The sequence below is a fragment of the Electrona antarctica genome (assembly GCF_951216825.1).
Source record: "Electrona antarctica genome assembly, chromosome: 13".
In the NCBI taxonomy this organism is placed as follows: Eukaryota; Metazoa; Chordata; class Actinopteri; order Myctophiformes; family Myctophidae; genus Electrona; species Electrona antarctica.
In genome coordinates this window covers 16883931-16911195 of record NC_136794.1, presented here as the reverse complement: position 1 = coordinate 16911195, position 27265 = coordinate 16883931, and the positions used below count along the sequence as shown (strand labels likewise).

The 27265-nt window shown below is 45.5% G+C and overlaps 2 protein-coding genes across 6 annotated transcripts in view; one reads left to right on the top strand and one right to left on the bottom strand.

The window, feature by feature from the left end:
• The window catches only part of bcl9 (BCL9 transcription coactivator), a 36466-nt gene extending 18425 nt beyond the window's left edge, over positions 1 to 18041 (top strand). For all 4 annotated transcript variants that reach the window (XM_079518956.1, XM_079518957.1, XM_079518954.1 and 1 more), the window contains exons 4-10: positions 9398 to 9711; positions 10377 to 10484; positions 10700 to 10892; positions 12095 to 12191; positions 12282 to 14463; positions 15648 to 15920; positions 16110 to 18041. In XM_079518956.1, the coding sequence (XP_079375082.1) occupies positions 9398 to 9711; positions 10377 to 10484; positions 10700 to 10892; positions 12095 to 12191; positions 12282 to 14463; positions 15648 to 15920; positions 16110 to 17161 (4219 nt within the window). In that variant the 3' untranslated portion in view covers positions 17162 to 18041. The remainder of the gene's footprint in view (positions 1 to 9397; positions 9712 to 10376; positions 10485 to 10699; positions 10893 to 12094; positions 12192 to 12281; positions 14464 to 15647; positions 15921 to 16109) is intronic.
• A 1370-nt stretch (positions 18042 to 19411) lies between these two features.
• Positions 19412 to 26410, bottom strand: acp6 (acid phosphatase 6, lysophosphatidic). Of its 2 annotated transcripts, none has more exons than XM_079518173.1 (11): positions 26290 to 26410; positions 25269 to 25500; positions 25028 to 25156; positions 23270 to 23400; positions 23032 to 23111; positions 22848 to 22935; positions 22391 to 22523; positions 22094 to 22194; positions 21879 to 21971; positions 20949 to 21114; positions 19412 to 20764 (listed from the first exon to the last, which is right to left on the bottom strand). In XM_079518173.1, exons 2-11 carry the CDS (start codon positions 25491 to 25493, stop codon positions 20630 to 20632), a joined length of 1281 nt encoding a protein of 426 aa, XP_079374299.1. In that variant the 5' UTR covers positions 25494 to 25500; positions 26290 to 26410; the 3' UTR covers positions 19412 to 20629. The 2 variants fall into 2 exon arrangements, with proteins under 2 accessions (XP_079374299.1, XP_079374300.1); XM_079518174.1 differs by having other exon boundaries at positions 22848 to 22932.
• Between the last annotated feature and the right edge of the window lie 855 nt (positions 26411 to 27265).

Genomic DNA, 27265 nt, shown 5'->3' with positions numbered 1-27265 from the left:
GTAGGTACGCTTCTGGCGCATGGAAGGACTAGGCTCTGTGGGTTGTCCCAGCACCAGACACTTCATTCAGGAGTGGTGGATTCCTAAGCCGCAATGCTTCCGCAGACTCCACCCGAGCAAGAAGGTGGTGCTGCGGGCTCCGCTTGCGGCTTGAATGGCCCTCCTAAAGGCCTCACTGAGGGGTTTGTTGGGCTTCCTCCTCACGGAGGACACAGGCTGGGGTGCTAACCCATACTGCTCATCCTGGTGCCGTCTACATTCCGGCTGTCACCCGTCTCTCCGGTGGTCACCAGACTATACCTGGTTGTCACATAGTCTATTCCTAGAGATATACCTATAGATTCATTGTTAACATGGATCTGTTGATGTAGACATGTATATTATTTTGGTTGCTCAGAGATGCAAACTGTCACTTCCTTGTTACAGGATGGTTTCTTACAAGTCATGCTAATGGAGCATAACAGTGAGTGCTTTTATATGGACCCTATTCAACCTATAATCAGAATGATGGCTCAATCAGAATAAAAATGTCTCATGTAAACATGTAAATTGGAAGAGACTATTCCGGTCTGATGGTGAAGGAATGAATGGTTGAAAGGGGTGGTATAAAACCTTTTGATATTCAGATCAACAGAGAATATCAGCATGTATGAAGCACTTATTCCGATTGTTTCTCTTTGGTGGTTTCTGGATGAAGTGAATTTACCATTAAAGGAAGACTTCACCCATTTGTAGCCTATCTTTATATAATACTAGACTGGTGCCCGGCTGTGTGTCGAATTTTAAGTCGGTGGGGCGAACGGTTCTCAAGTTACGTTGATCACAGACGTGCACACGTACATATGGAGTTCTGTGTCAGGCATGCTCAAATATGGAGTGTTGTGATGTCAGAACAGGCCAGCTCAATATATGGAGCCTGGGCAGGGGCCCTGTCCAGAGCCCGGGCAGAGGCCTTTTGTGGCGGTTCTGGACAACCGTGGGTCCGACCGACTCGACACTGGGCACTGCACTACCTGAGGGGGAGAACGCGTGTGTCGAATTTGAAGTCGGTGGGGCGAACGGTTCTCGAGTTACGTGCATTACAGACGTAATTTTACCTGGAGTTCATGGAACAGGGCTGGTACTGAAGAAGAAAGCAACAGCAAGCACTCAGTTGAGTAATTCCATGTAATAGTGTAACGGGTGCACGGTTCTGGAAGATACAGACTGTCGAAAGGAATACCAGCACTCACGTTATATCCTTTAGGATTCTTGTTTTTATTTTGATGGTGTGCACTGGACACATTGTTGAGGGTACGGAACACAAACGCTTAGTATTAAATCCATAGTTTTTCTACGAATCTGATAACTATTTGTGGGGGATAATGTCGTAATGTGTCGGCATGGAAGCCTGGTTTCTATTTGGAATGTAAATCGTGCCAGAGCCTGCCTAATCCACAACTTGATCTGGTCATTTCCACACACACTCCTGCAGGGGTGGGCACTGGGCACCCACCAGACCGTTTCTCTCTAGACCCGACCAGATATGCAACTTGACAAAAAAGCAAATTGACCCCAAGGAGGACAATTTTACAATAATTGAAATTTCCGCAATACAATTATTGTGGGTTTTTTATTTTTTATAAACAATTAAAATGTGCAATAGCTGTTGGACTCCACTCTATTACCTTTGGGCATGTTGATGCTACCTACAGCAAGGGTTGTTCTGTTTGTGTGTGTGTGCGTGTGTGGCCGGCCAGTAGTGAAATGCAATACAGACAGTGAGCTGTATAGTGGGCATGGAGCCATGTCACTCTGGCCTCAGCCACGCTGCTTACCGTGCAAGTGTTGGGTCAGGTGGGGCACAGATCTAAGATCAGCTACTACAATTAACGCTTCCAGTTTGGAAGATACTGCTGTGTGTTCCTGGGCTGTCCTGAGGTCAGGGAGTACACTGGTGTTTGGATGTTCTCCCTGCTGACTCATGGCTCTGGAGTCTCTGGAAATGAATGCCTGGACTGCCAAAGTGTGTGTGTGTGTGTGTGTGTGTGTGTGTGTGTGTGTGTGTGTGTGTGTGTGTGTGTGTGTGTGTGTGTGTGTGTGTGTGTGTGTGTGTGTGTGTGTGTGTGTGTGTGTGTGTGTGTGTGTGTGTGTGTGTGTGTGTGTGTGTGTGTGTGTGTGTGTGTGTGTGTGTGTGTGTGTGTGTGTGTGTGTGTGTGTGTGTGTGTGTGTCAGTCACATGTGTTAGCCTGTGGTTGTGCTCTGTGGACATGTTGGCATGCACCTCATTCTAGTTGTGCGTACACACAGGGAAGTGTTTGTCAAAGAGAGAGAGATTAGGGTGTGGTTTGGGGAGTTCTGTGTATGTGTCCCGTTTGCCTCAACTGAACTGCTCTTCTAGCCAGTAAACAGCAGTCCACTGTCAGTGGCCCACGTCTCTGCTGTCACTGGTCTGCTGCTTTTTAGTAATCTGTGCAGGAGGAGGAGGTTTTCCTCGAAACTCGACATAGTCCCAAGTGTCCGTGTCCTCTTGTACACAGACATCTATCTAGACAAACTGATGTATGTCAAGGCGGGAGTGGAGCATTGTTTCTGGGGGATGGAGAGAGAGAGAGAATGCGACAGTCGACAGTGAGAGAAGAACATGAGTCATTCTTCTCTGGTTTTCATTCCCCAAACCCCCCCCTCCTCCCCCAAGTTTATTTTTTTTCCTTTTACAGAAATGTGTGTAGAGAAATGCTGGTAATGAAGGGGGGATGCATGGGCTTGCCTATGCTTAGCCAGCAGCCTGACTCAATCCCCCCTACCTCGGTGGTGGGGAACTCGCTACCCCCAAACCCCGGCCTGTGGCCTCTTTACCTGAAATGCTCCATCAAAGTCAGCTTTTTTTTTGTCACCAAAAATACGGCCCTCTTTTCCCTTGGCATTAAGACCTGACGACCTCATTCTACAAATGTCTTTAAATCCTAACAGTTTTCCGAAAAATCACACCCGTGTGAAGTGAGGGGTGCTCTTATCATCGTACATCATCGCCGACTTCTTACTGACAGTTGAGAGTTGAAAGCTGCCCTATATATACAACATATCAATGTTTGTGTTAGGCAATGTTTGTGTTTACACTAAAAACCACACACTACAAGCTGGACATAGGAAAGGCTAGCGCCCCTCAAATTATTTCATGTCAAGGTTCTTCCTTATGGTTAATGGTTTAATATGCATCTCACGTGATCGGACTGCGATTGGATGGATGGCACCTGACTACATACAAATGTAAATTAAAGCTCTGCACAGGCCCAAAGCCCCGGCCGTGGCCCGTGATGTTCGAGCCCAGCCCAACAAGGGTCTGCAATTTATTTGCTCAAGCCTTTCCCGGAAACCGACATCAAATCAATTGAATCTGTCTCTGACGTGTGCTTTCTCTGATGCACACAGTGCACAATTTGCATGTATTCTCTGATACTGTAAACACAGACAAAACACACATGATGATCAGGGGTTGACACACTGTCTCAGAGGCACTGCCCGTCGGGCAAGTGCAGGTCATGTTCTACTTGCCCTCAGCTCATGGCCACTTGCCCCCAAAATATATCGTAAATGTTGCATTACTGTTCATTATACCTTTTTTTTAGAGCCCTCCTATATACAGGTTTAATGTTTGTTTTTCCTTAGACAAACATTAAAAATGTGTTTGACAATGGACAGAGTTTAATGTTTGTTTTGTCCATGTTTTTTTTGTCCTCGATGTTGTAAGATAAGAGCGCCCCTCACACGGGTGTGAATTTTTACTTTCTACTTGCATGCTTGAAACGTTTCCTTTCCCAGTTTGAAAACTGTTTTTATTTAAGTCACAGGAATCGGCTACAGTAACCAATCAAGTTATGTAAATACTAGCATTTTATTTTAACAATAAGAACATATAGAGGTAGCTCTCTTAGTTGTTCTTCCATTCAGAGGACACATCCCATGGGCTTACTATCGGCGTGAGATGAGTGTTGAATGACTGGCAACCATTAAACAACGACGACGTTCTGAAAACACAATAGTTGAGACGAATAACAGTCTAAGTCCATCATTTATACATTATGGATATAAACCAACCAGTGGTGGTATTGTTGACACTGGGCAGGCAGGCAATGTATATTGATGTGTTGTGTGCTTGTTCTGCGAGATTTACTTTGTGGTCCAACGGTTTCGTGTGGCGAAAACAAACGATCCACAAGCTCGCGGCGCATCGTATCCCAAGTGTTGTGAAGCGGGCAACTCCGCCGTACGACGCAGCATCGCCGCATAGTGTTGCTCGGGCCGAGCCAAGTCAAGACATCTTAACTTTTTTGGCGACTCGCGAGGTGGTTGGCTGGGTTATGGCGTGGTCATGATACCATGTTTAGATTGTTTACCGATTGACTGAACTGAACATACCGGTCAGCAATGTTGGGGAAGTCACAGCAAAGGACCGCAGCAGCCATGGAAACTCGCCAGACACACTTTTCGCTGACGTCGTTCTGACTCATATTTACTTTTTCTATCGTCACGCTCTGTGACTGTCCGTAGCATTTTTTACCCTTTCCCAGGCTGTTGGCCTGTTTTGTGGGGCTTAAGAAAACTCATGGCAGATTTAGCTGGGAGCTCTCATCGCGCATCGCGCTGATCGAAGGCAGCTACTTAGTTCACGCGTGCTACAGTGTGTGTGATGGTGAGAGAGATAGAAAGCAGGGGAAGATGCGGAGGAGGAGCCAGATATATCTCGTGTTGTGTTTATAGCGAACTAAGGCGGTTGTATCCGCACTCAAAATGCACACTTGCCCGATCGGGCCACCCGGTAGCAACCTTCACCTGCCCTGCCCAACCATTTTTTTTTACTTGCCCCGGGCAACCGTGTCAAGCCCTGTCACATGGCACATACGCTCCGAGAGGTAATGCTCATAATAGTCCTGACTTTCCATTACATACACAAGAGCAGCATGCAATGGCATGCAGTAGTAGAGAATAAAGGAAGAAGTTACATGATCCAGCAGCAAAGTCATTCAGGTTTTATTTTGGTTTCTTTGGTTGAACTGTGCAGAATTATCTTTCAAATTATCTCCCCAAACATTATATATATTTTAACAATGTAGGTCTGTCGGGTCACGGGTGTAAACCTCATATGTCAAACAAACTTTTACTTTTCAGAAGTCAAATTCAAAAATAGCAGATCTGCTGTTTTTGTGTGGCGCTGTAGCAGTAGTAGGACATTCATTTACCAAAAAACACAAAGTTACAATAGAGACGTCTCTTCCTGACAACATTATATTAATGATATGAGCATCATTCACTGTTAATTTTGCCTGGTGAGCGCTGTGCGTCACAATCACATTCTCACTCCCAACTTCATGCTTCAGAGACATTCAGAGACTAACGTAACCTAACTCTGTAGTTCTCAAAGCTTTTCAAGTCAAGGACTCCAAATGGATATGTATTTGGCAGCGTACGCCGTTTAACCCATTTTGACCTGAGATCAGATTCTAAAAATGTCTTCTACACCCTGACAGTTTTCTGAAAAAGCTACGTTCGATTTTTCAAAAATAGCAGACCTACAAGCTCGTAGTGCGCCACTCGGTGGCGCGCTATGAGCTTGTAGATCTGCTATTTTTCAATAGCTAAAGCATAACATAATGCTAACACCAAACGGGGTTCCCGCCCAAAATGGGTTAAAATGTTTTGTGCCAGGGACCCCCAGAAGAGATGATTCATGGAAAGTTTTAAAAACAATAGCAGATGTACAAGCTTGTAGATGTGCTATGTTTGCATAGCCATTTGCTGGGGACCCCCTGGAACCCCCGCAAAGACCCTGGGGGGTCCCTGGGCTCCATGACTGATGTTAAAATGGTAACAATAAAACTGGCACTTTAACTGTTACAGTTCTCACACGACAGACATACAGCGAGAAAGAGACACAGAAACACACACACCTTGCTAGTGAGAAGTTCGAGACATCGCCCACTTCGTTCTCTACGCGCAGTGCTGCTGGTAAAAATATTCTGCTCTTGTCTTCCACACTTTTATACTTCCAGTTTTAAGCCATGATTGCACCATTTTAACTACGCGGCTGTTTATTAGAATCTTGCCACCGTTTAGCTTGTTGTGATCCGTTGTGAACGCATCGTCGGCATCGTTGGGGGGGGTACCACCAGAGGGGGGCCTCACGTACCACATGTTGAGAATAAGTGATCTAACTAATGTAACATGGACCCATTGAACTCCTCTCCTTTCATTGTCAATGAAATGAAGACTTTCACACTTCTAGTGTAAATGCACCCCGAGACGAGACAGGTTGTGTTCTGATCACTGAAGCGACCCGACATGGTGACATTGAGCACAAGTGTAAATACATGTTATGCTAACCTGGTGAGTCCCACGTGCAGACGGCCAGGTCAGTCTTTAGGCTAGGGTTATTTATATTTTATACCGTACAGTCGTACATGATACCTACTATGCCTCTATTTATATCTACCGATGGCTTATGCACATACCTGACCAGCCTGCAGTTGGTGCAGAGGTACAGCTTGGATGTCAAGTCTTCTTTTATAATGTCTTTTATATTGTTTTACTATTTTAATTAGTGTTATGTTACCAAATAATTCTGTACTTGTTCTACACTTAACCAGTATGTTTGTTCCATCCCTACTGTGGTGTCGCTATGACAACTGACGATCAATAAATGTCTCTTTTAGCTTAACCCATTTTGGGCGGGAACCTCTTTTGGTGTTAGCATTATGTTATGCTTTAGCTATTTTTGAAAAATCAAAGAACGACATAGAAACATAGCTTTTTCAGAAAACTGTCAGGATGTAGAAGACATTTTTAGAATCTGATCTTAGGTCAAAATGGGTTAAATAGCATAATGCAGATGGATAATGTTAATCCTCACAGGCGAGTTATGTTAGTGTGTGAGTGACCTTGGTGGGGCCGGTTGCACCAACTCGCACAGAGTTCAAACTTAGCCTACTTATAGGGTAAATGGTCTTGTATGTCAGGAATGACACATTACTTCTGGATAAAAGTTGTCAGTCGCCACCACTGATTTCAGGCAGTGTGATTTCATAGAGCGTGTGTCTTTAACACTGCTGCTCTGCACCATGTGGCTGTAAAGCCAAGCCCTACACTAATAATAGATATTTTATTTTAAGATTAAAGAGTATTTGAATTGGACAAACTAGTAATAGAAGACATCTTCCATAAAAGCCTAATGGTTTCATATATTTTATAAAAACAAAGGTTAAAGCCTCAAGCTGTAATTTCTGGTCACTTGGTTGCCTGCAGTAATAACATGAGTTTAGAACGTAATAGTGCCTAAACATTGTGTGTGTGTGTGTGTGTGTGTGTGTGTGTGTGTGTGTGTGTGTGTGTGTGTGTGTGTGTGTGTGTGTGTGTGTGTGTGTGTGTGTGTGTGTGTGTGTGTGTGTGTGTGTGTGTGTGTGTGTGTGTGTGTGTGTGTGTGTGTGTGTGTGTGTGTGTGTGTGTGTGTGTGTGTGTGAGAGATTTCACTAATTGCGGATTGGGACTTGGCCTGATCTCAGTGCATACACGTAGAAATCGGATCAATCTAGATACAGTCTGGATACGAGACACATGTTAATGCCAGCTGTAAGGAACGCTATAGATGCAGTGGGTAGACGCAAACAGCATTTGTATTATTTTCTTTGAATCCCTAAGCACATTTTTAAATGAAGTCTACAGTTAGTATAACAGTGTATACTGTATAACTAGAAATGCACTCTCTCGAGATGCCAACTTGCGCCTTGCACACAAGTAGGCCATGTATGGCCTACTTGTCATGGTTGCAGAGGGGAGGAGGTGGTGTTTGGTGGGATGGGTCAGGTATTGGTAGGGTTCATAACTGTGAAGCTAAGTTAATATTACGGAGTACCTGTTTGGTCTCCTCTCTTATGGGGGGGGGGGGGGGGGGTGACCCATCTTGCTGGACTTTAAGCAACGACTGTTTTCAGGACGGCTCCGCTAGGCGGAAGTACGGGAGCTGTGACGCAATCGGCGTAGCTGTCAAAATCGTTAAGCAAACAGCCGTCGGTGACGGCGACATTGGTTCCCATGCATGGTGGCGCGTCTATGCAGCATGTGTCAAACTATTTTTTTAAAACACCCCGTCACGCATCAGCTAACTTGCCCATATTGCTTAATTCGTATGCGCTGGACATGATCAGCAGTGGAAAGAGGAAGGTGCTGGAGCAATCTGTGTTATTCTAAAACCGTTTTAATAAACGTGGTTAATATGACATATGGTATTAGTGTTATTTCTTCATTCAGAGCATGCCAACACATTACACAGCCTAAGAGAGGTGATGGAGCAATCGCTGTAAATGTATGACGGCTATAATTTCAATAAACATGGTTATGAGATGGCGTTGTAGACACTACGTGGAAGTGTAGCTTCTGCCGTAGTAGAAAGGGCTGCGACGGAGAGCAGGTTTATGTATCGAGCACTGATCCATTTCCGGTTGCCGTAGCCGACTGCCGTAGCCGTTGTTGCTTAAAGTCACTAGTATGTTCTCGGTCCATGTGTAGGAGGAGGAGGGGACCAGCCTGCAGGGGTGTGCCTAGAGGAAGAGGCACACCTGTCTCCAATCTGGCTAGGAGTATTTAAGCAGGCTGGTCAAGGCCATTCTCCCTCTCACCCCTACTCAGGAAACATTGTTTGGTTTTGGTTCTTTTGAGTTAGTTTGGTCCTTAGTTAATGCACCTGCACATACACTACATTCTCACACATCCATACATGCACTAGACTACACTACTGGTACAACTGACTACTCACACCCCACTCTAATAGTAATGTATAATTTATGTTTAATCTAGTTTCAAATAAATTTTTGGCATTTATTTCTGTGTGTCGTCTCCCATATTGGTCATGATTTGAGTCAGTTCAACATGAGGCATTATTTATTCTGTCGTCTGTCTATACATGCACCACGTCTCTGTGTGTACATGTGTAATCAACAAAACTCGAGAACCGTTCGTCCCACCAACTTCAAATCTGACACGCACGTTCCACACCACCACAGGGAGTGCAGTGCCCGGTGGCCGTCGGATCGCCGGTTGTCCAGAACCAGCACAAAAGCCTCTGCCCAGGCTCTGGACTGGGCCCAGATCCAGATCACCCCAACATCTCCATATATGGAGCTGGCCTGTTCTGACCTCACACGTGATCACCCCCCAACGGGCACCGATCACCCCTAGATCCCTATATACGGAGCTGGCCTGTTCTGACATCACAATGGTGTTCTGACATCACAAGGGTGCGCGACCTCGCCCTTTTATTAGCCAATTGATCACATCTGATCACCCCCCAACGGGCACTGTTGTAGTTCTATAAATGGAAAGTATATCTAACTGTGCTTGTCTTCTTCTCTTTCCTCCTACCTGGCAGCCCTAAGCCCAAGACGGAGGTCATGGTACGTTCTCCTCCAGTCATGTCTCCTTCCACCGCTGCCCAGATGGACTCTAAATTGCCCAATCAGGGGAAGCCAGGGAGTGCCGGCAGCCAATCGCAGCCCTCGCCCTGCGACCCCAAGACTCTGGGCGCCAAAGGGCCTCAGGGTGTGTCGGGTGGCATGGGGCTGAAGAATGGACAGGGTCTGACCTCTGGCCCAGGCTCCAAGGTCAAGGTCAAGAGGGAAAGGAGCACCTCTGTAGAATCGTATGAGCAGCCAGAGACTGGCACACCCACGAGTGAGGAGAAAGGTGAGTGTCCTCCTGGCTGGCACATATTCTGCTTATCATCACCACCTATGTTTACTGCGTTTTGGCTTTGAAGGGCCAGCAAGTATGTTCAATCCCCTCTCAGTAAAACTATGCAATGTGTGGCCCCCATACATGGGAATTAAATAATTCTGCTTTGTTGAACTTGCAAACTAAGAAACTGAATGTTGTGTCCTTCCCCCTCAGAATGAGGGGAAAGGACACATGGGAAGCTGTGCAGGATGCATTTCGGTGCCAAAGTAGAAGACGATTACCCATTTAGATTTACTGGTCGTTTTTTTTAACCCATTTAGGCCTGAGGCCGATTCTAAAAACGCCTCTAAAACCTGACCTAAGTTTTCTGAAAAACTTCAAATATTTATATAGCAGCATCAAAGATTTTACATTTTTGAATACTGTACATACTGTACAGAACCCCAAAATGGGTTCCTGGCCTGAGGGGGTAAAACACCAAAAGGGGTTCCCGCCCAAAATGGGTTAAATAGGAGGGGGAGGGTGGTGCAGATGTGATTTTGTTTTTTCAAAAATGCAGAATAAGACACAGACTCCCAGAGCACAAAACTTCATCACCTTTTGGTATTACTGGCACAATTGAAACTAATCAATGTTTTGTGCGTGTGTGTGCGTGCGTGCATGTGTGTGTGCAGACAATAGCAGGGTGAAGAGGATGTGTGTGGCGGAGAGGAGGCAGCCCTACAGTGGTGCTGACTGGTGCTCAGGAGGGGAGAGTGATGAGGATGACAAAGGATTCTTCAGTAAGTTCAGTTCAGGAAGTGTAACTAGGGGGTGCGAGGCCGTGGGCGAGTTTGTATGTTTGCGTGCACATGCATGAGAGAGAGAGACATGCACAAGTAGATGTAAACGAACATAGACGTGTGATAGTTGATGGCAGCCACAGAACTGCACTACCAATCCATCTCTGTGGGTCCTCCTCCTAACACACCATGGCTTCCTTTCCGTCTCCCTGTAGACTGCACCTCCGGTGATGTGAAGCCCCAGGACTCCATCTCTCATCCTACCTCCAACGCTGGCCTCAGTCGCTCTTCCACACCCTCCCACAATGCACTGGGAGGCCAGGGCTCGGCGACGGAACCTTCTGGCGGCCAGAAAGCTCCCCCAAATCCCAAACTTGTTTATGTCTTCACAACAGAGATGGCCAACAAGTAAGGATGCTCAGCCATGCCAAATTTGTGCCTTAAGGAGTTTGGGTTGGAATATCACAATATTACGTTCGTTAGCCTGTGATTAGTGCTTTTCACAGTACTGGTGTGTGTGAAACGCCCTCGCTAGACTGAATTTGTCATGGAATATGGGCGATATGTATATGGCGATATATAACTTCAAGCCAATATCACAATTGTTTCATTGACCCATCAAAGCAATCTTGTTGTTCTTTTCAATTTTTACTGGCACTTTTATTGCAGCATGAGTGAAACTGAACTGACAAACAATTAGCCTCGATTACGGTATTGAACAATTATGTAAAAAATAAGGGAAAATGGACTTACAAACCAGATTGGCAATTTTCGCTATTCCTTTATGCTGCCATTGTACAAGGAAGTATAATACAGGGTTAAGTGGTTAATCACATAATCAGACTAATCAATTTAGTAGATAAAAAAAAAATCAATTTGTGTGTTTTCTAAATATCGGTTTAGATATATTTTCACCGGTGACATGCTCAGCCCTACTTAATTTAAACTCCTTTGCGAGATGGTGTCACCTGCCAAAAAGAACCAGTTTTCAAGCTAGCAACACGTCGCATCTTGTACTACTAGTATAAATTAGCCTTCATGGCTTTATTGTGTTGTGTGCGTTGTCTCTGGAGGAAAGCTCATTTTGTAAGTGCTTAGATTATTTAGAGTTTTACTTAGACAGGTTAATTAAAAAACATCTCAAAGCATACACCGAGAGAGCGACGCGCATGCACGTGCGCACACACACACACACACACATGCACGCATGCGCGCGCACACAAAATTGGCCTCTAAGTACCTCTGTGTCCCTGTTGTCAATGGTAGTTTTGTTCAATACTGGATTGTTTCGTTTGTGTGTGCGCACATGCGTGCGTGTGTGTATATTATAGCCTAAATCCATTGTGTGTTTGTATGCACAAGGATGCGTATTTTTAACTGTGCGAGAATGCAGAACTCATATTAACACTCTTTTCAGTTGGGAATTAGAGATCAAAGCTTTGTGTGTAAGTGAGAGAGAAGTGTGGATACATGTGTGTCAAATTGTTTGTTTAGTCTGTTGACCTTGGAATTTACTCCATCTACTGATTCTTTGGGCACACTGTGACACACACATACACACACTGTCCTGCTGGCGACTGATATTTGACATTCTGACTTCTTGTCCTCAGGGCAGCTGATGCAGTTCTAACGGGCCATACAGAAAACATCATCAGCTTCCACATGAAGAACATCTCCAACAGCAAGGACAAGGCTCACCTCGTCGTGGTAAACGCATAATAATATAATACTGTGCACAGTTATTTTGCATATGAATATGATATCTCGTTACTTAAAATCCTCTTATCCCTCTTACAGAATAATCCAGCGGCGGCCCTCCGAAATGACTCCAAGCCCTCCCAGCAGACCCCGTCCCACCCTCAAGATCAGAACCACCAGCCTGGATCCAAGCCGTCCTTACCTGGCATGACTGAGCCCACCCCGCCCCAGCCTTCCAACCAAGGGGCCCAGTCCGGCGTCCTCCCCCAAGAAGGGTCCTCCTCAGCGGGCATGGAAACGAAAAACCTCCCCGGCAGTAGCCCTAGCAATGCGGCAGTCCCAGGTGACCAGGCACCTGTCAGCCAACCCGAGGCAGGCCTCAACCCTCCACAGGCAGGTGAGGCAGGGCAGGGTGGGGGCCCTGGAGGGGTAGGACTGACGCCCCAGCAGCAGCAGCAGCAGCAGCTGGCCCAGGAGCTATTGAACATGGAGGCCAACACGGAGGGCCTTTCCCAAGAACAGCTGGAGCATCGTCAGCGCTCCCTCCAGACTCTACGAGACATCCAGCGCATGCTCTTCCCCGACGACCGCGACGCCCCCGTACCGGGGCCCCCACAGTCCCATGGAGGGCCCCACGACGGAGGTCCTGAAGGTGGCCCCCGCAGACCTGAACAGGGGCCCCTCCAGGCAATGATGGCCCAGTCTCAGAGTCTTGGGCCGCCAGGCGGCGGTCCTGGAGGTCCACGACCTCAAGGGCCGCCCTTCGGTCCTCCGCACGGTCCTAGAGACATGCCCCCCTTCCCACAGGATGAGATGGGCCCACATATGGGAGGTCCTGGGGGCTGTGGAGAAGGTGACCAGATGACCCCAGAACAAGTGGCATGGCTAAAGCTGCAGCAGGAGTTTTACGAAGAGAAGAAGAGGAAACAGGAAATGCAACACCGTCCACTTCCTCCTGACATGATGATGCACCCTCATGGTCCACGGGGCATGATGCGAGGGCCCCCTCCTCCTTATCAAATGGGCCCAGGAGAGATGTGGGGCGGACCAGGAGGGCCACCTGAGCACTACCAGGAGCGCATGGCCATGGGCCCTGGCCCCAGAGGCATGCCCCCACACATGCAGAGGATGCCCAGCTTCTCTGGCATGATGAACCCCGAAATGGAGGGACCCCCTAGGCCCGGAATGGGCTGGCCTGACGACATGCCCCAGAGGATGGGAGACGGTCGAGGCTTTCCTGGGGGACCGGGCGGCATGTTTGCGGGTCCAGGGGGTCGAGGTGAACGCTTCCCAAACCCTCAGTCTGTTCAGGAGGCCATGTTCCACCAGGGAATGGGCGGCGAGAAAGGCCTCCCTCCTGGAATGATGATGGATATGCAAAGGATGATGGGCCACCAAAGAGGTGGCATGGAACCTGGAAACGGCATGGGCATGTTTCCCAGGATGCCTGGTGATGGCCCTATGAGCCCCTCCTCCAGGCTGCAGGGAATGGGGGGAAGAGAAATGGGCCCAGAGTTTGGCATGGGCCCGGGGCCCGGGCCTGGCCCCCACATGCACCCTTCCAAGCTACGAGACGGCCCCATGAATATGAGTCCAGATGAGATAATGAGAATGAGAGCAGGAGGGGGGCCTCCAATGGAGAGCATGGGGCCCCAGGGCAGGCCTATGCAGGGGCCTCCCTTCCCTGAGCAAGGCCAGCCTGGAGACTTCCCTATGGGTCCTGGACGGCCCTTCCCTGGTGGCCCTGGAGGAATGAGAGGTCCACATGGGGATCCAGCGTTTGGCCCAGAACACCGATCTACTCCCACAGGAGGTAATGGCCGTCTTAACCACCTCCCCCCTGCATCTGGCCCTTCACAGGGACAGAGAGGCCGCAAACCAGCAGATCTGAATGTCCAGGCCGGTGGAGGCAACTCTCCCAGCGTTAACCCACTCAAATCACCACCTCTGAGGCAGGTGCAGTCTCCCATGATGGGCTCCCCTTCTGGAAATCTCAAGTCCCCTCAGACCCCTTCCCAGCTGGCTGGCATGCTCACCGGACCCACAGGCCCCAACGCCCAGCCCGCTCCTCCTACTTCGGGACCAATGAAGTCCCCACACTCAATGATGGGTTCTGCAGGCGCCTCCCCAGTTCACATGAGGTCTCCTTCTCTTCCTAACCCTTCACCAGGATGGGCCTCCTCTCCAAAACCACCCATGCAAAGTCCTGGTGTTCCACCTCAAGGTGGTAAGCCATCCCTCAGTATCACCTCGCCAAATATGATGGGCAACATGGAACAAGGTATACTTTTTGTTGCTGTACAGTGATCCTATTATTTGCTACTTCTTTCCTCTGTATTTTCTTATTTTCTTTCTTGAATTAGTTATCTTTATTTTGGTGCAATTTAGAAAATCTATTTCGTTTATAGCATGCTATATACCATTGGTTCTCAAAGTGGGGTCCGGGGACCCCTAGGGGTACTTGAGGGAGTTCTAGGGAGTCCCCAGCTAAATTACAGATAGTTAGGAACCAAATGGGTCTGTACACTCTCAGAGTTAAATTAACAGTGATTTTACAATATGAATTGGAGTCCCAGAGATAGGAATGCCATCAAATGGGGGTCCGTAGCCTATTGCATGTCAAACTGGGGGTCCTTGAAATGAAAATGGCTAAATAGCTGGTAGAGCTGTAAAGAAAAAATCTCTTATGGGGTTCCACAGGCTAATAAATGTCGACTTGGGGGTTCTTGACATGAGAATGTTGGAGAACCACTGCTATATACCACTGGTTCCCACACCGTTCAGGTCGAGACCCAAATAGATTGTCCGGGACCCAAACTAGTGAAAAAAGCAGATCTACAAGCGCACAACACGTCGCTTCACGCCTCATTGTAAGCTTGTAGATAGGCTTTTTTCAATACGTCTTCATTATTATTATTGTCGTGTTTGTTTGTTTTTACTTGAGTCGTGACCTATAAAAATGTGGCGGTGACCCACAAATACGTCCTGACCCACTACCCACTGGGAAACAGTGTTCTATAGCAGTGATGTTTCAGTGTGTGTAGACCCAGGTTATTACGGTTAATTTATGTTTCAGTGACATTCTCAATGGTTGGTTATGGCACAATCAATTATCCCAGCCTATCTCATGATGACTTACCCTGTGAAATTATAGAGAAGTCCTTCATTAATCAAATGTTTCACTCATTTTCATTCAGGGGAACAAAAATACATTATAGACCAGTGGCACCCCCTTGTGGTAATTCAGTTTAATTAAAAAGCAGTGTGGTGTAGTTTGCTGTGGTACACTGGTACTGTAATTGATTCCTTCCATTCACTACGGTGCATGCATCTGAAAATAACAAATACACACCTGTTCTAGTATTGCCACAAAATGTGTCTATTTTCACATTTCATTTAAAAGAGAACTGAGGTGAGTTTGTGTTGGATGTCATTGCTCATGTGTCTCTGTCCCGCCTCCTCCAGGTGGCAACGGCCCCCCGTCTGCCCCTCCCTCGTCAGGGGCTCCGCCTGGCTCCATGTCCCACCCAGGCAACGTCCCGTCCGGCAGCCCGTACACCATCCCCCCTGAGCCAACGCTATCCCAGAACCCCCTCTCCATCATGATGTCGCGCATGTCCAAGTTTGCCATGCCCAGCTCCACCCCACTCTACCATGATGCCATAAAAACCGTGGCCAGTTCTGATGACGACTCGCCCCCAGCACGCTCCCCCAACCTGCCTTCCATGAACAACAACGGTGAGTGGTCTATAGCATCTGTGTTGATGTTCTCGTCTGGAGCGACCTAGGGGTGTATTCATACTATTCTCCTTTTGATCTTTTCATAGCCATGTTTGCATCATTCAGATAAGCAAAGCCTGACTGTCTGGCGTTCTTTGAAATGAATATCAATCACCCTTTTTTCTTCTTTTGTGTTCCCACCTGCAGGCATGGGAATGAACCACCACCCAGGAAATCCACGTATGATGGGACCTGGCAACGCTGGTCCCATGCCTGCCCTCAGCCCTCTGGGCATGACGCCCATGGGTTCACAGCCCCTCTCCCACGGCATGCCCCCACAGATGCCGTCTCCTAATGCTCCAAACATGGGTCCAGGCATGATGCCGCATGGCATGATGATGCCCCAGAACCCCCAAGACCCTGGGATGCCAAACCCTCAGATGATGTCCCAGGGACGCATGGGCTATCCTCACCGAGGCCAGGGCTATCCCCATTCACAGTCCCCATCCCAACAAGGCCCTTTCTCTCCTCACAATGGTCCTGGTCCCCAGGGCTTCCCTGGACATCCTATGGGCTTCCAGGGTGAAGGGCCCATGGGGGGCCGGATGGGAAACATGCCCCACGGTGGAGGGGGTGAAGGGGGCATGTGCAAGCCCAACACCCCTGGTGGGCCGGAGTTCAACATGCAGAGTGGCTTCAGTGATGCAGACCTACATGAGGTGATGCGGCCTGGAGCATCCGGTATTCCCGAGTTTGACCTTTCCAGAATAATGCCATCAGAGAAGCCCAGCCAGACTCTGTCCTACTTCCCCCGAGGGGGGGGAGACAACCCTGGGGGCAAACCGCCACACCCCTCACACCCCTCTGGTTTCCCCATGCAGGGCATGATGGGCGACGGCCCCCCCAGGATGGGTATGCCCATGCAGGGGATGGGGGGAATGCCGGGAGGTCCCGGTGGGGGAATGGGCCCCCAAGACATGCCCATGGGAAACCCCGGGCACAATTCCATGCGGCCACCAGGATTCATGGGCCAAGGCATGATGGGACCCCAGCACCGGATGATGTCACCTGGGGGGCCGGGAGGGATGATGCAGGGGAGACAGATGGCCCACCCCGGCCCCGGAGGTTCGCCTAACATGATGATGTCGCTGCAGGGCATGGGCGGCCCCCCACAGCAGACAATGATGATGGGGGGTCAAATGAGGCCACGTGGCATGGACATGGACATGGGGTTCAGCCCGGGACCTGGAATGTTCTAATCCTACACAAACCTTGTATCTAGAATGTTCTCGTGACGATACACATGGACGGGTGGCGCGGATCACGCGGTGTGGACATTGTGCGACAATTTAAATGGACTCAAATAAAGGAAGTACAACGTAAGAGACAGGATGTACCCGGAAATGAAACGTGCAAAGCAAAAGCGGTGACCCAGTAATGTCCTGTGGGATCTATTCCAATGGAGACTTGGACAGGCCCAGTAATGTCCTGTGGGATCTATTCCAATGGAGACTTGGACAGGCCCAGAGTGGAGTACTTTTGCCACAAGAACATTTCATTTTGACTCAAACTTCAGAATGTATGGGATTGTTGTGCATCAGTTTCACAAAACTGTTCCTTGTGTTTTTTTTGATTATCTGACTATAAAGATGACTTCAACATCAAAGAGGAATCAACGTAACTACAAGTCAGCGTGGAGATGCTACAGTATATGTCTACTTTTTTCAAAAAACAAAAACAACAAAAAAAATAATTTGTCATGAAAGGAACAAGAGAAAGGAATAAAAAGACAATTTGTGCTTTGTGAAGACTTTAGTGGAACTCCATCTTGTCTCTCGCTCCATTGTTTTGACTGTTTCTGTACAGTATATACCTGTGTGGGTGAGTGAGCGTGTGTAACAGAAAGAATGCGTGTGTGGAATGTATGTAAGTATGTATAGGCATTCTATCAGTGACCTCTCAGCTCCTCTTAACCCAACTTTCATTGGGGGAGGAATGCCCCCTAAAATACTGTACTGTTTACCATTGGTGGGCTATTCGAATTTTAGTCTATTTTAATTTCCTTTGTAACTCCAGTGTATAACAAACCAAACTATGACCTCATTAAGATAATAGTATTATTAAAAAAGCACAAACATGGACCGTCTGCCGAAAGCGTCTTCTTTCTCCATTTTACCTTTGAGAGCACTTAAAAGCACAAGTCTCCTGAAAGCTCTGCAGCACAAAGATAATTTTGAGTCCATTTTACATAAATCCCTCTGTGTTAATTGTAAGAAAAGTTAAGTCTGATTTAAATGATCACTGAGGATTTTACTGTGTTGGTGTGATTTGTCTTGAGTGCTCCAAAGCTGTCAGGACAAAACTTTTGCCAGCGTGAATAATTACCGCTCTACCCAGATATGTGCTGTATGTGTTGTTCTGCTTCGTGTTCCTGTTTTTTTTTTTCTCTTGTTGACTGGGTAATAATCATTCCCACAGCAATAATCCCCCAAAGGTGGTCAGCAGAATGGGACAGGATTGGCTGAATGCCACAGCAGGTATGTCTGGTATTATGGAGCTAGAGATATAGTTAGATCTGGTTAACATTACTAAGGCAGGTCAGGTGTCCACAGTGAGACACGGAAATGTAAACATTTACTGTGTACCATCCAGTTGACTTCCTCTTTTCTCTATTGTATAAGCTTGTCATGTGTTTCTCCATTGGCTTTGGTGCAGTTTAGCCTACCAGGGCTGTGGTGATGGACAACAAATAAAAGATATTGTTTTGGTATTTACATGTTGTCAGTGGTGTGTGCGCATGTGCGCGTTTCTGTCGCTCTTGGCTATTCATGTTTGAAGTTTTGTGGTCCATATGCTGTCTTTCGTTCTGCATGTCAAACCAGCTACAGTCAAATTAAACTTGAGTATGAATGTGACCAAATGGACCCGTTAAACTATGGCAAGTTGTAATGGTCCATATAGTTATTTGTACACTTGGTTACAAATGGATAAAAAAAACACTACATTTACTAATCGTTCAACTCCCGACTACCAGCAGGAATAGGATTTTTTGCTTTTCATCCATTTTCAAATTTCAACCCATCTTCATATAATTGCCCTTCAATATTTAATGCTCTTTATAATATGGAACTATTTCTGACTATTAAGTGTCTTGGAGGACTGGACAGTTCATAAACCTGCCCTACAGTTCATAAACCTGCCCTACCAGAACTTTCAAGCAAGAGAGAAGCTGTATTTTCTATTGGCTTGGAATCCCCATTGATGTCATTGTTAGGCAGGTTTCTGAACTGTCTGCGGTCCACCTATGAGATAGTGTGTATGATGTCATTGTTAGGCAGGTTTCTGAACTGTCTGCGGTCCACCTATGAGATACAGTGTGTAGATGAATATTTTGCCATTTCCATCTTATGAGCAATTTAGCATTAGTTCTTACCAAAGATAAGGATGAAAATGGGTGAATGGCTTTTTAAGTGCTCAGAGACTTTCGACTGTCAATAGAAAGGAACAGAACATTGACAACTCATATTTATTTCTCCACCAATCCAAAACAGAAAACAAAACTTCTACTTATTTTGCCACAGTATGCATGCATATATTTAAACGGTCAACAAATCCCCAAAAGAAGGCACCAACAGTTCACTCAAGGCATAGATAAATTCCCTTTGATGAGGTTCTATAAATGATTAGGAAAATACATTCACACACATTTACTAGTATATTACACATTTGGTACTCTGTTTATGAACATTTTATACAGTTCAACTCATGACTGTAGTGATGGGATGATTGAATTGTCTTACAATATTTTAAATGTATGTAGATCAGGGGTGCCCGCACTTTTTTGACTTGAAGGCTACTTTCAAAATGACCAGCTCAACAAGATCTACCCACCCCCAAAAAATAAAATCCCATTGCTGAAAATAGGTTAAAAATGTACCTGAATGAACTTTGGAATAGCGGGGCTGTACATATAAGACAAACACACTTGGAATGGAAAATAGAGGGGGGAAATGGAATTAGTACTGTTTTGTATAACTAATGCTACGGAGGTTTGCGTGCTACATTCTTGAAAATTGTGGGTCTGAGCTGACAGGCCCTATTTGATGTCAATCAATTAAGTCACCTTAATAATTAAAGTGTCAGATGCTTTTTTATTTTATATATACATTTTTTAGGGCCACGTCATGTGGTCTACCTGCACAGCCTTTGTGATCCAATGGTAGATCACAATCTACCTTTTGGGCACCCCTGACGTAGATGATGATGCCAATCATGCCACGGACCACCCTCAGTGGTTTGCAGCATTCTTAAATTGGAAAAAAGAACCATGTAAGATGTTCCTTTTGAACAGAATTAATAGAGCAGTAGTCATGGACTTTGTCATGAAGCCAAACGTATTTGATATAGACATCTGTGAGCTGAACAGTCCATATTGGGTATGAGCAACTATACCCGATACCAAGTTGTATAATTTTGTTGATCAATCCACCAACTATCTTGATGGTGATTATATTGAACAAAACAGTACAATTCAGATTCCTCTAAAATGGGCTGGGTTCCAGGACTTCTGTGCCCAAGAAAGAGGCCTCTTGTGCATTTTGACATTGAGGTATGATGCCTGTCTGACACATTCTGCTGGATGGAGAGAGAGAGCGCGTAAACTATAATGGCGGCTTATAATAGACAGTGCGTGCCATGGGCAAAGCTGTGTTTTAGAGGTGAAGGGCTCAGGGTTGAGTGAGGCCCTCTGTGCTGTTGCAACGTGTCTGGTAAAGTTCAGAGGTCAGGGAGTAGGCTGAGAGGGCCCGTTTGAATTCCTGCAGGGGGCAGTAGACTCCACTACAACCTGGTAACAGCTGGTCCTACAGACAAAGACAGTACAGACCATTATCTGCAGGGCAAATCACCCTATAAAATACTGTTCATTTATCCATTTGTAACTAAACTAAAGAGTGTACATAATGTGTAATTGGATCCGTTACATTTGTACACATAATTTAAATGAACACAGGATATTTCTGGAGTATGTTGCAATCTCATTCTTACCTGGCCGATGTAGGACACTTTGACAAAGGCCTCTTTTGTCTCCCGGTGCTGGTGTAGCTCAAGGGTGATTTCGGCACCATATGGTGGCCATCTCTTGTCGAAAATCCCCAGAGCCATAAGACAGGGCATCAGAGTCGTATCATGTGCAGAGTACAAGAACAGTTTCCTGGGTGAGGAAATGGGAAAATAACTGATTAACAGTGTACGTTCTCTGTAGGGCTGAAATGATTACCGGTATTTGACATTGTTGACAACTAAAACAACTGTACAAATATTTTCATAGTTGGTTTGTCAAGTGGACTCCCATTCAGCATACATTTATTGAATACAGTTCACCACAGTTTGTATTCAAGTTGAAGTTAATGGTGCAGATTATAAGTGTTGCTGTGCCTCTGGCTCTGGTTAACTGACAAGGGAATTCAATGTACCGTTAATGGTAGGTAGTATTAAACAATTTGTTGTTGGTATTTGGTAGTTAAATGTGAGGCAAACACACTGAATTTAAAGCTGATCAGGCAATATACTATCCATATTAATGTAATGCTGCATTGCAGTCTATGGTGTGAAGTTTGGCACTGTATATCATGTATGACGTCACCGTCATACAGACGAGAGATAACGTTACATTGCGCTGTTTAAGACCATAAGCGCACACTGCTTTAGTTGTGTATTGTTGTTATGTTATTATTATCAAGACAACAGGAACACAGCCAAACTGTATTATTTGCTCTAAACTCTGAAAGTGACTCTTCTATGACATGACATTTTCTGTCTCCCAAAGCCCCATAGTCCACAGCGCCCCTCTGAGGCACATAAGTTGAAAGAAGTGTACCCGGGTGCGCTGTTGAATCTCGGCCAATGTGAATCATGTGACATCATGGCCATCGGGGACCAGGCAACCGTATTGGGGAATGGTGTCTGGCCTCTAACCTGTTTGGCTCTGATGAGCTGCCCTGTAGTGTCTCCTCAATGTTGACCATCATTGTGTGCAGGAGTGGTCCCACACATAGCTGCAAGCTTTCCCTGAAACAAACCATACATATTGTGAGATATATATATATATAAATATGTAGCAGCAGGGTACTGTTATAACCCTTGAATCTGCCCATTTGAAGAGCCCCATCTCCCCTGCCTGTAACAGTAACCTGTTGCTGGGTTTGTAGATGTGGCAGATCATGTCCACTGCCCTCTGTTCCACTGTGTTCCTCCATGTATCCAATACTGGAGGGAAGGGCAGGCCATGTGCCTGTTGATACGTACAGATGCAGTAATGTCAGAAATTACTGAACACGACACTTGGCTTGTGAAAACACACAGTTCATCTGAAGCATTTTGCAGAGCTGGACCTTAAGGGATTAACCTCTTGGTGCACATTTTAGCACATTGTTACATAATCTGGCTGCGCCTAAATTTAGTCAAATGTATCAAGTAGATCATGTCACCTCTCTAGCGACCATGTCATCCCTAATGAGAATGAAGTCGATGCGCTGGTGAGCGCCGATGCCCAGTGCACCTTGGATGCTCTGCAGGTCGGCCGCAATGTCCGGTAGAGTGGAGGATTCAGCCCAGCGGTGACTGCACAGAGCACACACACACACACACACACACACACACACACACACACACACACACACACACACACACACACACACACACACACACACACACACACACACACACACACACACACACACACACACACACACACACACACACACACACACACACACACACACACACACACACACACACACACACACACACACACACAAAATAGGCAATGATAAACCATTAGTCGTTTTAACTGCACTAATGCATTTTGTTTGGTTAGGGCATTGGCTATTCTGGCTGTTATTGCCATAGTTGTGTGTAGTAGAAGATAAAGTACATTCTGCTTACCCTCCGACGAGTTTGAGTAGTTTGCATCCATGGTAATTAGGGTAGAGGATTTCAGCCCCTGCCTCTGCTGTTACTATGGGAACAGCTTCTTCAGGTGGAGGGAGAACACAAAGAATATCAGAAATCAGGAAAGGAGGTGAGAGCCTCAATCACGTAGCAGGTATACTTTGAACTCTCATCCTACCATTCTGTCTCTGCTCGAACAGACCTGCTACCAGACATTTGGCAGATTCAATGGTCCTCACAATGTTAGTGGAGCGCACACTAGAAGGAAAGAAAGTAGGTCATGGAAGGCAGCCAACTTGACAATAGTAGAACATATTCAGAATGATATCTTCTGCACTTTACCCAATGTATCAAAGTAGTATAACGAAACAAAAGTCATTGCACATTGCTAAATGTAATGATACATGTATTCTTACTAGACTTCTTCTGTGCTAAAGGTGGGGCTAAGGAAGGAAGTTTCCTCAACGTATCGCCGCCTCAGCCTTTTCCCCAAATCATAAAGCTGCTGCATGCCCACTGCAGTTAGCTGACCAGGGAATGTGCCACCCTGCGAGGATCAGTGATCAGTTATGCAAAAGCCAGATTTATACTTAATTGTGATTGATTGAAATTTGTATTCACAGTTTGTAGAATGGGTACAGTTCAAACGAAAGTACAGGTCAATACAGGGTTCGTGCACTGGTGTCGTGCATTGAAAATAGCTGATCTACAAGCTCACAACACGTAGATCTGCTATTTTCAGTACGCAACACCGGCATGCAACTTAGTATAAATCAGGCATAAGACTTATATAGCACGAGTAAGTACATGCATCAAATTGTGTTTCCACGTCTGCATTTTTGCCTTGAGAGTCTGCATGATGTACATTTTGTCACCAGCTCATGTCCGCATAGATATTGACATACCTCCCAGATATTGTGACTGCACATAAACGTATGTGCCGACAACTTAAGTACGATGACTGTGCATGCACTAGAAATGATAAATGCATGCTCTGCTTGAGGAGTAAGGATTTCTCTCACTACTGGCTGCATTATATTCTGTGACAATAAAAGACTTGAAATTGAAGTGATGTTCATTGAAAGCGGAATAGAATAAAAACCTGAATGAAAAAGACTCCTTTAAGCTTTACTGAACGAATATATTAGCACTGAGGTCTTCAGAGTATAAGAGGAATGCAAATTAGTAATTTACACAAGATAATAATAGTAAAAACTAGGACAGTAGGCCACTTCTCACAATGGCCACTTGACATGGCACAAATCCATTTTGTCCATTTGTTGACTTGCAGCCTGTGTAGTTCTACCCTTGAATCAGGGGCGTCATTTGGGTTGGATTTGTACGGCTCTAGCAGTGACTCTCAACCCGTTTAATTTCAAGGACTCACAGTTTGACATGCATTAGTCTACAGACCCCCATTTAATGGCATTTCATTTCAAGGACTCCCAGTTTGACATGCATTAGTCTACAGACCCCCATTTAATGGCATTTCTATCTCTGAGACCCCAATTTATATTGTAAAATCAATGTAAATTTAACTCTGAGAGTGTCCATTTGTACACTCTCAGAGTTACAGACCCATAAGGGTCCATTTGGTTCCTAATAACTATCATTTAGCTGGGGACCCCCTGAAACTCCCCAAATGACCCCTGGGGGTCCCCGGACCCCACTTTGGGAACCACAGCTCTAGTCAGTCTAGTGTTCAGATTTAACCTTATTTTATGCTTACTATCCCCAATTTAATCGTAACCGCTACCGTAGCCAATATCCATTTACAGTGACGTGTTATAATTTAGATAAGCCTTTTATTGTATGCAACCATTAATTTATGAACCACTCTCAATGTGGCATCTCTATTTTGGTTATGTCATTATAGGCGAACACTTTTAAACATTTTCTATTTTCGCCCCCGGATACAAGCTCTCATCGTGTTGCTTGGCGACGCGTTGAGAGCTTGTAGATCCACTATTTTTGCTATTTTAGAAAAGGGGCTATGGTAACTTATTTTTTGCCGCCCCCTATTTCTTTCTGAAATTACGCCTCTTCCTTGAACACCAAATTGAAGTTTGTACAGTACCTAACCACATGGTGTCGTCTGTCCATGGACACTCCACGGAATGCGCAGAAGTATAACCAGGCTTTAATACCTTCGCACACAACCCACGCGTACTTACAGTGAGTACGTTGCTGCGGTAGCTGTCTTCTACAGGAGCTGGTGGCTGGGGGCCTCCTTGCAGGTCTGTCACCACATACTTGATCTGAGTGTGTACTGGAGGCTCCAAGAGAGTTGGCACCCACTGAGCCTTTGATGACAGAGACACATGACCAGAGAATTAATGATATAATAATTTGATTTACTTAACTAATGCCATTTTAGTCCTACTACAGGTCTCCTTGTCAACCAGCGGGCCTCACCTCCATCACATCGGGTATAGATTTCAGCGGTGTTCTAGCCCCGTGCCGGAACAGGACTTGGACCAGTTTGAGTTCATAGGGGGAGTAGACATTTGTGTTGACAGGACACCCACCAGAGGCCATCTCATCTTGTTCAGGATTCTTCTGTGACCACAGCAGTGAACCAAATGCCATAGATGCTGATAGTGAACCTAAAACGCTAGCCTTGGTCCAAACATGCCTCATTGCTGTGCTGAAAGTAAGAGACACACATATGCCTGGTATTTACAAACGTGGTTTACTATGACAACCAATAACATCATCTTAATACTAGTCTACTACTACTACTACTACTACTAATTCTGAAATTTCATCCAGTATGTATGTGCAAGAGTGCAATAGTTTCTGGAGCTAACAGTAAAATAACTAGTTTGAATGTGACTCCTTGATTACAGGAATGTAATCTGACTTCTCATGTCTCTTGTGAAGATGTGCTATAACCAAGTAGTAACATGATGTAAGTTAGTTGCATAATCCACCATTTCCAATATTATACATCATCACCCAATGCTCTCTGCTGCTGCCAATCTGTGCCGTGATCATCAGAACATACTCCCATTCCAATTATTATTATTACTATTAATAATATTATTACTATTGTTATATTAATTATAATAATAATCAGTTGAGGATGATAGAAACTTCGAGTTCGAGCTAATGTATGTTCGGGAACAAGTAACAACATTACAACAACCGTCCAGAAGTTATGTTAACGCAGTGTATTAATGTTAATGTTTGTAAGAACGTTACGCCGGGAAAGAATAACACTGTCTGTATGTAAAACATAGCCAACAGCGTGAATTAGTGTTAATGTTAAAAGTAAGCTAATGCTAGCCATGCCGCCGGTGCCCCGGTTGCTAGCCCAATTCATCTACAGACAGTTCACCCCACACAGTAAACTTCTGGTGAACTGCAGGTTTCTTTAAGGTTTGATCAGCATTAGTATTATGCTAAAGTGTTATAGTATGCCATAAATACTTACTTTCTGAGTAGGGGGCGATGAGTGCCTTTTTAATAAATGTTGATGCAACTTGACATTCCCAATCAACTGTAGACACCCGGCTTATGGCAAAGAGCGTATTGGAAAGTGTAGTGTTTTTAACGCGAGCCTACCGTGGAATCGAAGCAGGAAATTACGTCCACCAAAACTACATTTCCCAATGTATTTCCTCCGGTGCAACTACTACATTTCCTCCTGGACCGCACGTGAGTCAGAAATAATGTTTTATAGGCTTTACGTTTCCGTTTTGATTTTAATTATGTTCAAAGCGTGTTAAAACCTTAGAGGTTAAAACTCCCCAGTCTTATTAACAAAAAGACACGGCCGTCTCACCACACACTTGCAAACTGTAGAACTTAAGGCTACTTCTTGAAGCTTTATTATCACATTCACAATATATCAAGTTCACTTAAATGTATAATACCACAATTAAATTATACATGAAATTGACAATGAAATAAATAATAAACGCAAATTACACAAGTATAAAACACGGGCTACGTCACTTAGGCCTAATTGTAATCTCTATTTTTATTGGAAAGCAAATGATTTGTTATTGACCACTACCACTACACAAAAAACGACAAAAAGTAAACCGTGGTGAATCTTTGTCTTAGTATTTGATTATTGTTCATAAATATAAAGGTCCGTACCTGACTTGCTTGCGCTGCCTTTCTGGATAGCAAAATCCCAGTTGCCTTCAGCTATTCTCATTCATCATTGAATCAGTTTATGAACTCGTTTTTCTTCCAGTGCAATGTGCAAACATTGTCATTGTGTCACCTCCTTCCACCTGCCTGATATTCCTGCACACACAACTCTTACAACATAACCAACATTTAATCCACACTACTCTGACAGTGACTGCTACTTCCCCAAACACATTTTACTATTAGGCCTATGCTATGCAATATATTATAGGCCACTCACTGAATGCATGGTTCTGAGGCAAACTGGC

What these genes read in the sequence shown, in the direction of transcription:
- acp6 (XM_079518173.1), bottom strand. Translation starts at nt 25,493, where the DNA reads ATGAGGCATGTTTGGACCAAGGCTAGCGTTTTAGGTTCACTATCAGCA. An exon ending in ATGACATGGTCGCTAGAGAG is followed by an intron (nt 22,195 to 22,390) that starts GTGACATGATCT and finishes ACGTATCAACAG; the next exon opens with GCACATGGCCTGCCCTTCCC. An exon ending in AGCTCATCAGAGCCAAACAG is followed by an intron (nt 21,115 to 21,878) that starts GTTAGAGGCCAG and finishes TTCCTCACCCAG; the next exon opens with GAAACTGTTCTTGTACTCTG.